Raw genomic sequence first — 15147 nt, 5'->3', positions numbered from 1 at the left:
GAGCTAGGGAGCGGGGGGGGCGGGGGGGCTGGGGAGAGGGGGAGCCAGGGGAGCTAGGGAGCGGGGGGGGGGCGGGGGGGCTGGGGAGCCGGGGAGTCAGAGCGCCTCCCGCGCAAGCCTGGAACAGGACCGCCTCGCCCGCAGCCGGCCTAGGTGGTGTGGGGGCCCTAAGTACCTGGCCTGGGGCCAATCAGTCAACAAAGGGCCACTGGAAATGGCCCGCGTTGGCCTGTCATGACTCTGACCCTGGTTACAGCCGGGCTTCTTGGCTGTGGCCTCTGACCTCGTTTTGTTTTCAATAAATAACTTCCAATAGACGGCCAGGTGAAGAGTGCCTGAGGTGGAGCCAGCTGAGCCAGGCTGTGACTGGCAAGTTTCAGGACCAGCTCTGTGGAACTCAAATTCAGATTCCGACCAACAGCTGCTCACTGCCCCACCACCCACTGTCTGTCCCATGTCCCATGTCCCATGTCCCATCTCCCGGCCTTTGCATAGCAGCCCACCGGGCCTGGACTGCTCTCCCTGCTCACCCCTACCTCCAAGAATCCCTGGCTTCCCTCAAAGCCCAGCCCCCTATGTGAATTCCCAGCCCTGGAGGCCACGTCCATGTGTCCTCAGTGCCTGGCCCACAGGGTGGGGAACGGACCTGTGAGCTCCCTGACTGAGTATCATCCCCAGCCCCAACCCCCAACTCCCTGTACCAATGCCCTTGAGAGTTCTGTGGACCACTGAGAAGCTAAGGTGAGGGACTTGTCCAGGGTCATACAGCCAGCCTCCATCAGAGGTGGGATCGAAACCCAGGCCTTCCTGGCCTTAAGGCTGGCTCTTAGGCCGAGCTGCCTCTCCAAGAAGGGCCTAACAAATGCTCATTCACTCATTTCTTCCTTGCCATCATGTGCTGACAGCTTCCCCCAAGCCTCCTGTTCCTCAGCATGGCACAGCTGTCCGTCCCCTCCTTGTCAAGGTCACCCTGCTCTGTCTGGGCTCCTGCCTGCCAATGCCTTTCCTAACTAGGGTGCTGAGCGTGGAATGCAGACTCCAGGTGAGGCATTGCAAGGCCAAGAGAAGGCCCCCACAAAGTGCACGATCCACCGGAGAACAGAGAGATGGCTGGGGAGGAGGGGGGCGCACTTCCTTTACTGGAGGTGGATGTGACCCTGTCTCCTTACGTGCCTCTTTCTGCAGCCCCAAGAGGAGGCCACGGTCAGTGGTGGAGCGTGGAGTAAGTGTGGCACCTCCCTGGGGACTCTGTGGAGGGGCTAATCTCATTTACATGGTTGCCGAGGTCTGGCCCAGGAAGCAATCCCCCCTGAGAGGAGCCCTGGTCCTGCCCCGACAATCCACAAATCAACCAGCAGTAACTGTGCTTGGATGGACCTTGGCTCCCCCATCACCGAGGTGTTTGCCCACCTACTGAAAACAAGTTCAAGGAACCGGCTGGGCACCCATGGGAAGCCCTTGGTCAATCAGGGCAAGCTGGGAGCTGTGCAGAGATTTCCCCAGGCACCTGACGTGGGCTTAGGGAGGTGACTAATCACCTTCTCTAGAGGCTAGCCTGAGCTGGGCACACCTGGGTGCTGGCTTGGGCCGGCCCCACCCTCCAGGCGACTCCTGGGCCAGAAGTGGCCCACTCAGCAGGACAGTTTGGATTCTGACGACTTGGCCCAGGCAGAGTCAGACATGCCACACATGTCACCTCCCCTCCCCCAACTCAATAAACTCCAGTGATATAAATAAAATAAAGTCCTTTGGCCTTCAGCGTCCTTCACAATCTGCCCTCCTCCCCATCTTTCCAGCCTCTTTGCACCCTGACCCTACCCTATGTACTCTCTAATCCAGTGACACTGGCTGCCCGGCTGCTCCCAGAACAAGTCATTTATTTCCTGACTCCAGGCATTTGTCCTGGCTGTGCCGCCTGCCTGGAATTCTCTCCCTCCTGGCTTCTTTCAAATGCCAGCTTACATCCCACCTTCTCCAGGAACCCTTTCCTGATTCCCTCTTAATTCATCTCCAATTTATCATGTAGATAGATATCCCGGTTGTATGCAGCTGTGGATTTTGTCATCACTTCTGTCCGTACAGCCTGCTCATCCTCCTCTGCAGCACAATCTCGAGCCCAGGCCCTAGCCGTGTTCCTGAAACACGGGGGCGACACGAGGAATGCCAGCTCCAGAGGACCTGACACCCACAGTGTGACCATGGGCAAATCATGTGACTGGGCCTCAGTTTCTTCAACCATAAAGCAAGGACATTGAATTCAATGACTTCTGAAGTCCCTTCCAGGGCTATATCCAAGGAAACTGAGGCCTCAGCAGGGGAAAGGGCTTGGACAAGGTAACAGGTAGTTAGCTGAAAGCGTCAGGACTGAAATCGAGATCTTCTGACATCTAGTCCGAGGCTCGTGACCCAGACAGTCTCTGCCTCGTCCCTCTGAGAACAGAGCAGGGAGCGCAGGCCGCTGTTCTGTGAATTGCCCGGCCAGCCAAGGTGAGCGGGGTGCGGCTTAGGACAGTCGTGGGGCGGAGCAGGCTTGCCACAGCTCGGATCCCAGGCCAGGGAAAGGGCCAGCACCCGCCTGCCAGCTGGGGTAAGGACCCACAGAGCCCTGTACGAGGATGGGTCACCACTCAGGCTCGTTGGGGGCCAGCCAATTACTTGTCTGAGAGTATTTCTAGGTTTTATTAAGTGCTCTCTCCCATAGTATCCTAAGGATTATTGTCTCCATTTTACAAAGAAGGAAACTGAGGCTCTGTGCGATGAGGCTCAGACTGGCCTGTGGTCATGCACTTAGTGTGTATCTGAGCTGGTCTTCCCCACGGCCCATGGCCTGCCTGGCCCGCATTGGCGTGACGAACTAGGGAAGGGCATCTGGGGTTTGGCAGAAGCACCGTCTCCAGGAAGCCCTTTGAAAATGCACACTGATGACTCTCAGAGACTTGGGGACAGCAGACCTCCTAATGCGCTGTCCAAGCACTCTGGAAAGCCACCTGGAATTATGCAATGGGCAGGGGTTAGACGTCCATACCCTTGGACCCAGAGATCCCAGGGCAGACTTAATGACACACGTCAGAGGAGGTCAGGGACACAAGAAGGGCTTCTCAGCACAGAACATTCAGGGCATCACGTCTTGTGGTAGCAAAAGGAGATGCCCCAGGACTAGAGAACGGGCAAGTGGGCTCTAAGCCATGAAGAGAATGGAGTATCACTGCACTGTGAGAAACCAAGCCCAGGCAGAATTCCAAGAAGCCCTGAAAGAATTCTCTTAACTGATGCAGCCTGAGGGGAGCGAACAGGGAAAAACTGAAACACACAATGAGGACCACAATGAATTGCCCTTCTCTGCAGGGGGATGAAATACTGCACAGCCCCTTAGAGATGGTGGGCATGCTGGTTTTGCTGAACTGCTTTTTACCTACTTTAAAATCGTTAAAAGGGACGATGGGAAGGAGGAAGGGGATTTTCAGAAGTGACTATGATGGAAAAGTAAACTGCATAAGAAGAATAAGATTAACCTAACAAATAAGAAAGAGGCAGTGTGGTGCAGTGGGTAGAGAGCTGGCCTCAGAGCCAAGCAGACCTGGGTTCAAGTCTCACTTCTGACAGACTGACTGTGTGACCTTGGGCAAGTCACTAAACTTCCCTGGGCCCTAAGAAACATGGAAATTCTTAGTATCAGAGAAGATGTAGATCATCGGGAGGAGCTCCTTATAGCCATGAAGTCACTGGTCCAGTCACCCGCCTGTCCCTCCCTTTCTCCTTCCTCTTGGTCATTGAGGCTGGGACTGCTAGAGCAGAGTGGTGTAGACACTCTCAGGTGAGGTCACCTTATCAGTTATTTCTGCTTAGCTGGTTTCTTTGATACAAGGGAGGGTTCAGTTCCTGGATATGTGTGTGTGTGTGTGTGTGTGTGTGTGTGTGTGAAATGCCCCATTGGGAAGTGAAGGGTAACAGGTAGGGGGCCAGCAGGCGGGCAGAGAGGGCAGATGGTGAGGCCGGGGAGGAACCCTTCCCATCCCACAGGCTGACAGGAGGAGAGCATCACCCTGGGGTGGGGTCCCCAATCTGGCTGCTCCCACCAGCTGGAAAGGATCAGCCCAGCACAGCTCACTGGAGGGGCTCCTCCTCAGGAGGCTGGCCACCAGCCCCAGCGATGGATAAAACTGCCTGGGTGGGGGGCATCTGGGGGTGCAGAGGGACGGCCCCCCCACTCCCTAAAATCCTCCTAGCTCCAGTGGTGCACCAGGGCCTCATTCTGAGACCTGCAGGTGCCTGCTAGCTCCTCTGCAGTAAAATGAGTGTCTGGGAGGGCAGGATGAGAAGTGGCTCCGTACCCCCTCCGACACGACACTCCGAGTACTGGCTATTTTGCTTCCTCGGGCCTCAGTGTTCTATTGTGTCCAACCAGGGCGCTGGATTAGGCAGGCTCTGGGGGGAGCTCTGGCCGGGCCACACCTTAAGCCCGGGTGTCTCTGGGTGTTACAGGCAGCTGGGCCCCGCATTCTCCACCTTCCTGACTTCCTCCAGGTGGGGCCCGCCCCTTCCACATTCCTGAGCTCGCATACCTGCGGCCTTCAGGGCCTGTCACCAGAGGGGCCGGGCCAGGAATACAGCGCAGCTCAGTGACTCCCACCTCCTCCAGGGAGCCGACCGGCACCACTGGCCCTGCAGCCTCCCACCCCAGGAGGCAGACAGAGGATCGAGGGGAGGTTCCGAGGGGCAGCTAGCGGGAAGGGCCCAAGGAAGCAGGGACTGGCCTTCGCCACAGCTTCCCAGAGAGATGCCCGCCGAGCCGGACGGGGCCTTTTGAAGGACGGGGCTCTGGGACCAGCACTGGGGCGGGCGGCATGCAAAGGGACAGCGAGCCCCAGCCTTCAGAGCCGGCTGTCCCCACCATCAAGGTGGTCCTCGTGGGCGATGGGGGGTGCGGCAAGACGTCTCTGCTGATGGTCTTCGCCAAGGGCAAGTTCCCGGAGGTGAGTCCCGCATGCCCCACACGCCTGGGCACACATGCACAGCTACACCCTTGACCCGTCCCTGCCCCACAGGGCCGCCCGGCCGCCCCCTCGGGGTTAAGGGCACCCCTCTGCTTCCTCTCCTAAGAGCTCCCAGAGGGGAAGCCCGGGACAGGTGCCTGGCCGGGTGGGCTCCCCCGGCTCTCTTCACTGCCACGCTGATTGGAGGCAGGGCTTCTCCAGGGGGAGGGAGTGGGTCTGAGCCTTCTGCTCTGGCGTGTTCAGAGCTAGGCTCCTAAAAGTCCAGGGTGGCCCCAGCCCCTCCCCTCCTGCTCTCCCCAGCTGGTCCTCCAAAGACAGACCCAGAACCAACGGAGACATTTCACCAGCCCCTCTCCCAGCCACTTCGAGCCTCGTCTACCAACCTGAACTCCCCTCCAGAGCAGCCCCTCACTCACAGGAAGGGCTTTTGCTTAATGGATCTACCCCATTCCCCCCGCTGTGTTGTCTTTCCTTCACTTGGGATACTGAGATAGCCCTTTCAAGTCTGCAAAGCTTTCCCTGGATTATCTTAGGGAGCAGGTCTGATTATCTCCACTTTACAGATAAGGAAACTGACGCTGAGAGAGGGTAGTGATTTACCTCTGGATCACACAGCTAGGAAGGGGAAGGGCACAGTATTTGAACCCTGGGCCTTTCCAAATGCAAGTACAGTGCACTACCCACTGCGCCACCCAGCTGCAGTTCTTTGCTTCTCTAAACTGAGTGCTTCCGTTTCTTTGTTTTTCTGGTTTACAAAATGTCTTTTATACGTGATCGTATTTCAACACTTTTCTGTTCAACAAACACCTCGCTGGCACCTGGGCCAAGGAGGTGTTGAGTTTGGGCCTCAGGCAAAGGGAGTGGCTGCCCTCAAGGAGTTTGCGTTCATCCCCTCCATGAACAGAGTTGGTTTCTTATTGGGCCTAAACCTACTGGTTTGCAGGTAGACTCAGAGCTGGTGAACGATTACCTGTTAGCTCAGTCTCATCTATCTGTGATCAAGAGGGACGTTACTGACTACAGTTACCTCTTCCAGATGGTGGGGGTTGGGGGCACAGCTCCACCCCCATCCCCCAGCAATCTGGAAAATCCACGTACAATTTTTGGGCCCTGGTTTGTAGCAGAGAAATCTGAATTTTTTCTTTTTCTTTCCTGGGGTGTTTACAGTACATTACTGTAAAATTGGGGTTGATATTACATAATACTATACATATATTTTAGGCATTTCTAAGTTTCTAAATTTTATTCTATGTCATTTGCTGGCCTTCTGCAAAGCTCCCCCAAATTCCCATTGAATTTCTCATACCATCCGAGATATATCGAAACCACGATGGGGAAAGTCGAGATGTGGAAGGGATAACTGTATTATGTACCAGGCAAGCCAGAGACTCCGAGAAAGGCCAAGGGCAGCTCCTGCCCTCAGGGAGCCCCCCATATAATGGGGGACCCCACACCAAACCACTCTGCATAGACACAGATAGAGATCAGGACAGGGGAGATGGCACCAGCCCGAGGAAACCTTAGCTCTTCCTTTGTCCTGGACCCCAACCTGGCCTGCTGCCTTCCTCTACTTTCCCTCAGGCTCCCAAGGGCCAGCAGTGGACAAAGGAGGGGGAGGGGAGCAATCTGGGCATCCTGACCACAAATGCCAACCTGGAAGATCACAGGCATCACAGGGTGTACCTATGGCGAGAGACAGGGACTGGAAACTCCCCTCACTACTGCAGGCTGGCACCTTCTCTGGAGCCACAATGATGGGGCACAGCTTATAAGGCAGGTGAGGGAGGGGTCTTTGTGCAAAATGCTAGAGAACAGAGAAACTGAAGGGAGGGCTCTCTTTCCTAGAGGCCTAAGCCTCACTAACACCCATAGGCACCAAGTGACAAACCCTTCCCAGTCTGGCTCACATCTATTTTTCCAGTCTTATTTCTTATGTATTTTTCAACATGTATGATGCCTTTTGTTTTTGTACCACATTCATTTCCAAATACAGCCCTTTTTTCTCCTCCTCCCCGTCAAGGCTTCCCTTTTGATAAATATTAAAAAGAAAGAAACACTTTTCAGGAAAACCAAGAAAATGATAGTGTCTGCTAGGATATGCAATACTCTGCACCCAGAGCCCCTCACCTCTGCGATGAATTTACAGGGTCCTCTATTTAGAGCCGGGAGGGACGGCACTGGAAAGGTCTTCTAATCCAATCGCCTCATTTTACAGATGAGGCCCACACACTTGCTCAAATCAGAGAGTAAGTGGTTCTCTGACCCCAAACCACTGGCCCACACTGCTTTCCTCCTCATCCACGGGGTCTCTGATCAGATCGAGTTGCTCTGGAGCTGTTCCCTGGACATGACGTTCCATCTCCAGCCTCTAGGCCTTCATCCAGACTATGCCCTAAGTCAAGAATGCAGTCCCTCCTCCTCTCCTGGCCCTTGGAGGTCTGGCTTGAGAACAGTGCCCCTCCTGCCCCTCTAACACTCTCCCCCTGAGACTTGGCTTTGCTGAGGCCGGGCTCTCTTGACGGCCCCCTTTTGGTGGGATGCAGGCCCACCCGTCCTCTGTGCACCCAGCACTGGCACCCCCACGGGTTGGGCTGGACAGCTCTTGCAGGAAGGTTCTGCCACCACCCAGCTCTCCAAGGGCGCACCTGAGCCTCGGCCCTCTCCCTTGTCACCGGGTAGCAGGGAATTCTCCTGGAATCAGAAGCAGGCCCCAGAGTGACCTGGGAAGGGCAGGTCCTCCTCAGCCCTCCTCAGTCCTCAGAGCTGATTAGTGAGTAGATCGATTAGCTGCTTATCACTCTCACACTCCTGGGGAGGCACTGCTGGAGGAAGGGGACACTGAGGTCCAGGGAGCAGAGAGGAGGCCTCGAGGGCTGTGAGGTCGTCTTGGGGAAGCCAGCCCAGGCCTCTGTAAGGGCCTTCTGGAAGCTCCCTCCCTGAGCACTCACAGCCACCCTGCGCCTGACTGGCCACCAGAGGGATCTGTGTCTCAGTCTCATTTCCTCACTGGACTGAGCTCCTGGAATATTCCTGTTTCTCTATCTTCCCATCTGAGCACCCTGATACCCAAGAGGGAGGCTTGGTCTGGCAGTCCACTCAAGAAAGGTGAGGCCTCGGAGGGCCCTCCCAGCTCTGCCCTCGAAGGTTCTAGGTCAATAGGCGAATGGCACTACGCAAATCTGGCAGGCCTGTGCTCATGATCCCTTCTCCTTCTCCACCCCAATTCCGGGGTGGCTGGTGAGCCTTTGCTTTCAGGTCCTGGATAGGAAGGACGGCACGACACCAGCATAGGGGCCTACCTGGTGAGGTGGAGCAGGGGACACACAGGATGGATTCTCTGGCTTTATACCAACAGCCTTGAGGGGTAGGCGAGGATTACCATTCCTACTTTACAGATGAAGAAACTGAGGCTCAGGCAGGTTAAAGAATTTGTCTGGGGCCACACTACCAGTCAACAGGACTCAAACTTCAGCCATTTTCTCTTCCTCTTCCCACCGGAAACTTAGCGTGCGCATCCTCACTTCCTCTCCCATGCCTACCGCTGAACCTTCCTAAAGCATGACCTCCAGGCCTTGGGCCAAAGATCAATCAGAATCAGGTATCTGGGGGGGGGGCAGCTAGGAGGTGCAGCAGACAGAGCACCGGCCCCGAAGTCAGGAGGACCTGAGTTCAAATGCGGCCTCAGACCAAACACTTAACACTTACTAGTTGTGTGACCCTGGGCAAGTCACTTAACCTCAATTGCCTAAAAAAAAAAAGAAAAAAAAAGAAAGAAAGAAAAGAGAATCAGGTATCTGGGCACTTACTATGTGCCAGGCTTGGCTTGAGACCCTGGGGGTCCGAATACAGTCAATGAACAACCCCTACCTGTTAGATCATGGGGGAGAACACAAGGATGGGTGCGTATGGAATTGATGCAAGGAAGAACTCCAGCTGTGGAAGGGCGCAAGCTTGGGGCTCCCCCAGAGCCTTGCCCTTCTGTCTTTCTGTCCCCAGCTCTCAGCACCCTGTCTGGCAGATAGGGGGTGCTTAAGAAATGCTTGCTGGAATACCTAGGGGAAAGGAGGAGGCACCAGGAAGCTTCTGGCCTGCAAAGTTATCTCCTCGGGCCTGTCTTCTCCCCCCACTCCCACCCCGCCCACATCAGCAAGGCCCCCCACTCCTGACCCTTGGCCTCCCCTAGGACTGCTTGTCTCGTTTGTACCCTGTCCTGTTCCATTCTCCTCCCTTCCAACCCTGAGCTAAGGCCCCAACCCTGCTGACTCAGAGGCCTCAACTGCCCTTCTGAGTCACTCCCTGGGCCCAGCCACAGCTGGGTGGGGTCCTGCCCTTCCTGGCAGAAGATCTGGTCCGCCTGGCCCTGCCCTCATCTTCCAGGGTTTCACTCTCTGCCCTGAGCCCTGAGGAGGTGGGCAGGGGCACATCCTGGAGAGTGGGGTGGCAGGCCAAACAGACTCTGGTCACTTCCTCTCAGCCCACAGTGGTCTCCCCGTAGCCTCTGTGGCCAAGGCCACCCATCGCTGCTCCTCACCCCATCTGAATACCTGCCTCACATTTCTATGGTATAAGGAGTCTCTGGCTTGCCACAGTTAAGAACTGGGGAGTTTCCATTTGTTAGTAGAAGGGATACTTGGCTTCCTATCATCCCAACGGCCACAAAATTCCCGATCTTGATTTTTCTCTTTTTGCTTTGAGGACCCAGGCTGACCATCCCTCCCTGTCCACTACCCTCCCTGAGCAACGCTCATCTGGGAGAGAGGGGAGGCTGACATCTGACCTGGCCATGGTTTCCCCTCCTTTATCCTTTCCTTTCCCAGTATCTCTCAAACATGCCCTCTTCTCTCCTCTGTGCCAGGCTGGCATGGGCCCTTGTCTCTTCATGCCTGGACTACCGAAATCATCTGCTGGCTGGTCTACCTGTCATGAGTCTCTCTCCACTCCAGTCCACTTTCCTAAAGCCCAAGCCCAACTACGTCACTCCCCTACTCATTCAACACCAGTGGCTCCCTATGGCCTCCAGGATCAAACCCAAAATTCTGTTTGGTGTTCAAAACCCTTCATGACCTCCCCCTCCCCCACCCAGGCTTCTTACACCCTCCTCCTCTGTGTACTGGCCCCCTAGCTGTTCCTGGGGACACCCTCCCTCTCTGGGCTCTGGGCATTTTCTCTGGCTGTCCCCTACACCTGGAAGGCTCTCCCTGCTCATATCTAAAATCCCCTTTCTACAGGATGCCTTCCCTTCATAGATTAGCACCAATCTATCTGTCCATCTCTTGTTTGCCTGGTGTTTCCCCTATCAGACTGGAAGCTCCTTGAAGGCAGTGACTGTCTTTTGCCTTTCTTGTATTCACAGAACTTGGCAAGATGCCTCTACATCCTAGACTCCAGTGGACTCTTGGGGACCTCTAGTCTCCCTCTGCCATTAAATGCCTTTTCTCTCCTTCTGCTCAGACCTATGTACCCACTGTCTTTGAGCGGTATTCCATGGCCTTGCAGCTTGATGGCAAACCTGTGAATCTCTACCTCTGGGACACAGCAGGTAAGCTCACCGCATCAGCTAGATTGGGGAAGCGAGAGGTGGGGGATGGATGGCGTGGGGAAGATTCCAGAGGATTAGAACCCTAAGCCCCAACTTAAATGCACCTGCCTTCCAAGGGGTCAGGGCCCCAAGGACAGGGGAGGGAGGAGACGAGGGCTTGCACCTGCACTAACTGTCCCCCCAGACATGTCCCCACCTTCCTCCCCCCGCCCCGGATGTATGCCAACACCCCTGGACTCATTGCAGAGTTGAGACCTGATCCCGGCCCTGCCTCCCGAGAGCTTCCAGTCCCAAAGAGCAGTGTGCACAGAGAAGTCCGAGATGAGGCAGGGAGCAGCTCAGGAAGTGATGGCCATACCTGTCTGATCACAGGTCACTGGCCTGCCCTCGATCAGCGCCTCTGCCCTTCTCTGGCTCCCACACACAAAAGCCTACTCTTTGCTGTGAGAGGTGCCCACCTTGTACAGCTCCTGCCAGATGAGTCCAAGGCGGGGAGTGAAGCCAGGTCTCAGAGGACCAAGTCTCTCCCACAGTTCTCTGGACTGGGCAGGGCTGTGGGGCTCCTGCCCCACCCCCAACCCCTTGCCCAGGTGACTCTGCCCTGGTGAGCAGGTCAGCACGGCACAGAGGGTTCTGGCAGGCAGAGTCCAAGGCTGGCAAATTAAAATGCTCCCCGTCCTTCAGGAGGCCCTCCTTCAACGCTGCCATCTCTCCCTCCCTTGACAAGTCAGGGCCCCCCACTGTACAAATGAGGAAAGCCTCTGTGCCATACACAGCCTTTGATTTCCCCTCTCTTTTGCTGTTCTCCCAGTGTTCCACAGGTGACTGAGTCCGCATTCTCCAAGTAGATCGGGAGCTTCTGAGAGCAGGGTACAGGCTGGTGCCCTAGAGTAGGATCTCCTGGACCACAGCAGTGTGACGCAGGGAAAGTCTCATGACTTCCCTAGGCCTTGACTTCTTCCACTGTGAAAAGATGGCCCTCCCCAGTCCTGACATTCTGTGGGAAGGCCCCTCCCAGCTCTGACAGACGGCTAGGTGGTACCACAGTGGTGGATAGAGTGCCCAGGGCTTGGAGTCAGACAGACCCCATCTTCCTGAGTTCAAATGATACCTCAGACACTTACTAGCTGTATGACCCGGGCAAGTCACTTCATCCTATCTGCCTCAGTTTCCTCATCTGTCAAATGAGCTGGAGAAGGAAATGCCAAACCCCTCCAGCATCTCTGCCAAGAAAACCCCAAATGGGGTCAGAGAGTCAGACACGACTGAAAAACGACTAAATAATAACAAACCAGCTGTGACATTATCTTTGTTCTAACCTTCCCCCCCAATGCTGACATTCCATGTTCTTTTTTAAATAGGATTTTATTTTTTCCAATTACATGACATTCTATGTTCTAACGGTTCCTCCCAGTTCTGATGCTCTAACATTCCACGTGCAGGAATTCTTAACCTGGGGTCCATGAACTTGTTTCTAAAAAAACATTTTTAGAATAACAGCTAATAATTAGCACGTGCATAGCGCATCCAAAGCACCTTGTTTTGGGGTTTTTTTTGTTTTCTTTGGGGGGGGAAGCAATTGGGATTAAGTGACTTGCCCAGGGTCATATAGCTAGTAAGTAAGTATGTGAGGCTGGATTTGAACTCAGGTCCTCCTGACCACAGGGCCAGTGTTTTATTTGATCAGTGTTTTTCAAAATAACCAGTTTCCTTTGTAATTCTATGCGTTACATTCTTTGCATTTAAAAATGTGATTCTGAGAAGGGTCCACAGGCTTCATCAGACTGCCAAATGGATCTGGGCTGCAAATAAGCTTAAGAACCTGCATTCCTTTCTTTTTTCTTTTTAAAAATATTTTGATTTTTTTCCAATTCCATGTAAAAACAATCTCGGACATTTGTTTCTTTCAATTTTGAGTTCTGAATTCTTTCCCTCCCTCCCCTTCCCCTTTCCCTAGGGCAGCAGCACTTTGCTAGCGGTTACCCAGAGACCGCCATTTTGTGTTGTGTTCTAGGCTCCTCTCCCCTCTGGGATTCCACAGCCCAAGCGCCCTCCCCGCTCTGGCAGCCCATGAATCTGGTCTCCTTCGGCCCTTCTCCTGTTGCTAGGCACACACGGTGACGGTGACAGTGACGAGCAACCAGGGACGGCCCAATCAATGCCCCACCACACACTGACTGCAGTCTTCCAAAGCAGACGAAGCCAAAATGGAAGGGGCAGGGAGGGAGTGCTGCTGAGGTGCTAGAGAGACATTTTACACTTCAACATTTATTTAAAAATATAAATAGACAGAATTTGGTGTCGAATTGTTTTTTAGTGCTGTTTAGCAGTAAATAATAATTTAAGTAAAATAAACGAAGGGGACGGGAGAGCCAGGCCTAACCCCTAGAAGGTGTTAGCTCTGAGCCTCCAGGAGCCCAGAAGGGCAGGGCTGCCTCTGGCACAGCCAGGCAAAGACATTTCCCAGCAGGGCATCGCACCTTGGGCTGTGTCCTCTGCAGGCACCCCCTCCCTGGGCATCTCTGGGGCAGGCTGGACAATTAACTGCTCTCTTTCACTGGTCACTTGCAGGACAGGAAGACTATGACCGCCTCCGTCCACTGTCCTACGCTGATGCCCAAGTGGTGCTCATGTGCTATGATGTCATGAGCCCCAACAGCTTTGACAACATCCTTTCCAAGGTTAGCGCACCAGGGTGCGGTGATAGGAGATGCCCCCCCTGTCTCCCTCCTACTGAAAGGTCCAACTTTTCCCAGCCCCTCAGGGGATTTTCCATAAGCAGACCGTGGGGAGAAGCAGAATAAATATTGGATTTGGAGTTCAAGGGCCTGGGTTCAAATTCTGATTTGGTGATTTCATACCTGTGTGCTGGTCCCTGCCATCTTGAAAAGCCACGAGTCTGTATGATCTGACCTCCTCACTGGGAGCTGGTGAGTGCCTAGTCCTATGGCTGCTGGAGTTGGGACTCTACCCCAATCTGGAGGCTGCAGGCCACTCCCAGGCAGGAGGGCCAGGGGCCTGACCTGGCTGTGAAGTCTCAGAAGCAGCTCCCCTTGGGCCGTGGACTCCCCCAGCCTCAAAGTCTCAGACTAGCTGTAAGATTAGAACCCAGTGCTAACAATACAGGAGCTTGGGACGGCGTAAGCCTCCTGGGGGTTAGTAAACCTTGCTCTGTTCAGCGGTGAGGTCCATGTGGGCGAGTGGACAGTGCAGGGCAGCTCATCCCTACCGCTGCACAAACGACTCCAAGCAGGCCGGCTACTAGAAGTCCTGGCAGGTCACGACAGTAGCTAACCCGAGCCAGTAATTTGATGGGGCTTCCTAGGATCAACGCAGCCTTGCAACAGCTCTCTGGGAGGCTGGTGCTATTATTGTCCCATTTGATAGGTGAGAAAACTGAGACTGGCCTACCTCCTTTGGTGCGAGGACAGGCTAAGCTCCCCCGTTTCCCCTGGAGGTAGAGAGGTCTGACTCATGGTCTCCCTTTTTTGCCCTGACAGTGGTATCCGGAGGTGACGCACTTCTGCCCAGGGGTACCCATCATCTTGGTGGGCTGTAAGACTGATCTGCGCAAGGACAAGGTGCTGCTGAAAAAACTACGGCAAAACCGCCAGGAACCCATCACCTACCAGAAGGTAACAGCCTCAGGCCTGCCCTGGCCTCTCTGTGAGGTAGTGAGCTTTCCATCACCAGAGGGCTTCAAGGGGACACTGGAGGGGGCCATTTGTGGGATGTGTTCAGAGGGGGCTGACCTCTGAGGCCTCTTTCTACTGCGTGCCCGCAGGACTTCAGGTCTAGGGCACTCTCTGTGTCCTTCCACAGGAACATTGAGAATGAGAAGAACCCTAGCCCATCCATTAATCCCCCAAAGTCTCTGGGATGGGGCAGCTGCATTGAGGAGACAGAGAGGCAGGGGGTAGACTATAACCTGGGGAAGTAGGGCCAGGTAGCCTCCCCAGGGCAGGAGGCAGCAGGTGCCCAACTTTGCACAGGCCCAAAAGCATCTCCTGAGAACAATTTCCTAGACTTGTCAATGAATCTGTCAACAACCCTGCCCCCCACACCCAACACACACATTGTTGGACCTGGACCGACTCTGGGGGGCTACCTCATCCCAAGGCCTATCAGGGCTGTGCTGGGCAGGGCCAAAGCCTAGCTAGCCCCCAATCCCTCCTTGTGTGGGCCTTAGAGGCCTGTGTGTTTATGGGGCGGGGGGTACCTCCCTGACTAAACACTACAAAGACATAGGGGGTGAGTACCCTGAAGAGGTACAAAACCATGCCTGACCCCAGGCCTGTCTGAGGGAAAAAGCCATCCCTGGTCCTGGCTCCCTGGGCCCTGGCTCCTTCTAGCTGGACTTCACATTATACCATTAATACAGTCCATGTTCCAGCTCAACAAGCTGAAAGTACAGCATTCTTTCACCAGCCTCATTCCACCTGCTCTCCTCCCCCTCTCCTGGTCCCTGCTCCATCCCTCCTCCTCCATCCTCCACCCCCAATGCACCACCCCTCCTCCACTCCTCTCCCCCTGTCCCCTCCTTCTGGTCCCTGCTCCATCCCTCCTTTCCTCCTGGTCCCTGCTCCATCCCTCCCTTCCTCCTGGTCCTTCCTC

At 54.9% G+C, this 15147-nt stretch overlaps 1 protein-coding gene across 1 annotated transcript in view; it reads left to right on the top strand.

Moving 5' to 3' along the window:
• Positions 1-4502: 4502 nt before the first annotated feature.
• RHOD (ras homolog family member D) overlaps positions 4503-15147 on the top strand; it is a 12780-nt gene continuing 2135 nt past the window's right edge. Inside the window, exons 1-4 of the mRNA XM_027856110.1 lie at positions 4503-4973; positions 10446-10533; positions 13105-13214; positions 14034-14168. Coding sequence (XP_027711911.1) covers positions 4845-4973; positions 10446-10533; positions 13105-13214; positions 14034-14168 — 462 coding nt within the window. The 5' untranslated portion in view covers positions 4503-4844. The remainder of the gene's footprint in view (positions 4974-10445; positions 10534-13104; positions 13215-14033; positions 14169-15147) is intronic.

Source organism: Vombatus ursinus, unplaced genomic scaffold (assembly GCF_900497805.2).
Source record: "Vombatus ursinus unplaced genomic scaffold, bare-nosed wombat genome assembly UNPS02011369.1, whole genome shotgun sequence".
Taxonomy (NCBI): Eukaryota; Metazoa; Chordata; class Mammalia; order Diprotodontia; family Vombatidae; genus Vombatus; species Vombatus ursinus.
Note: the sequence above shows the minus strand (reverse complement) of the source record. Positions and strands in the feature narration are given on the sequence as shown.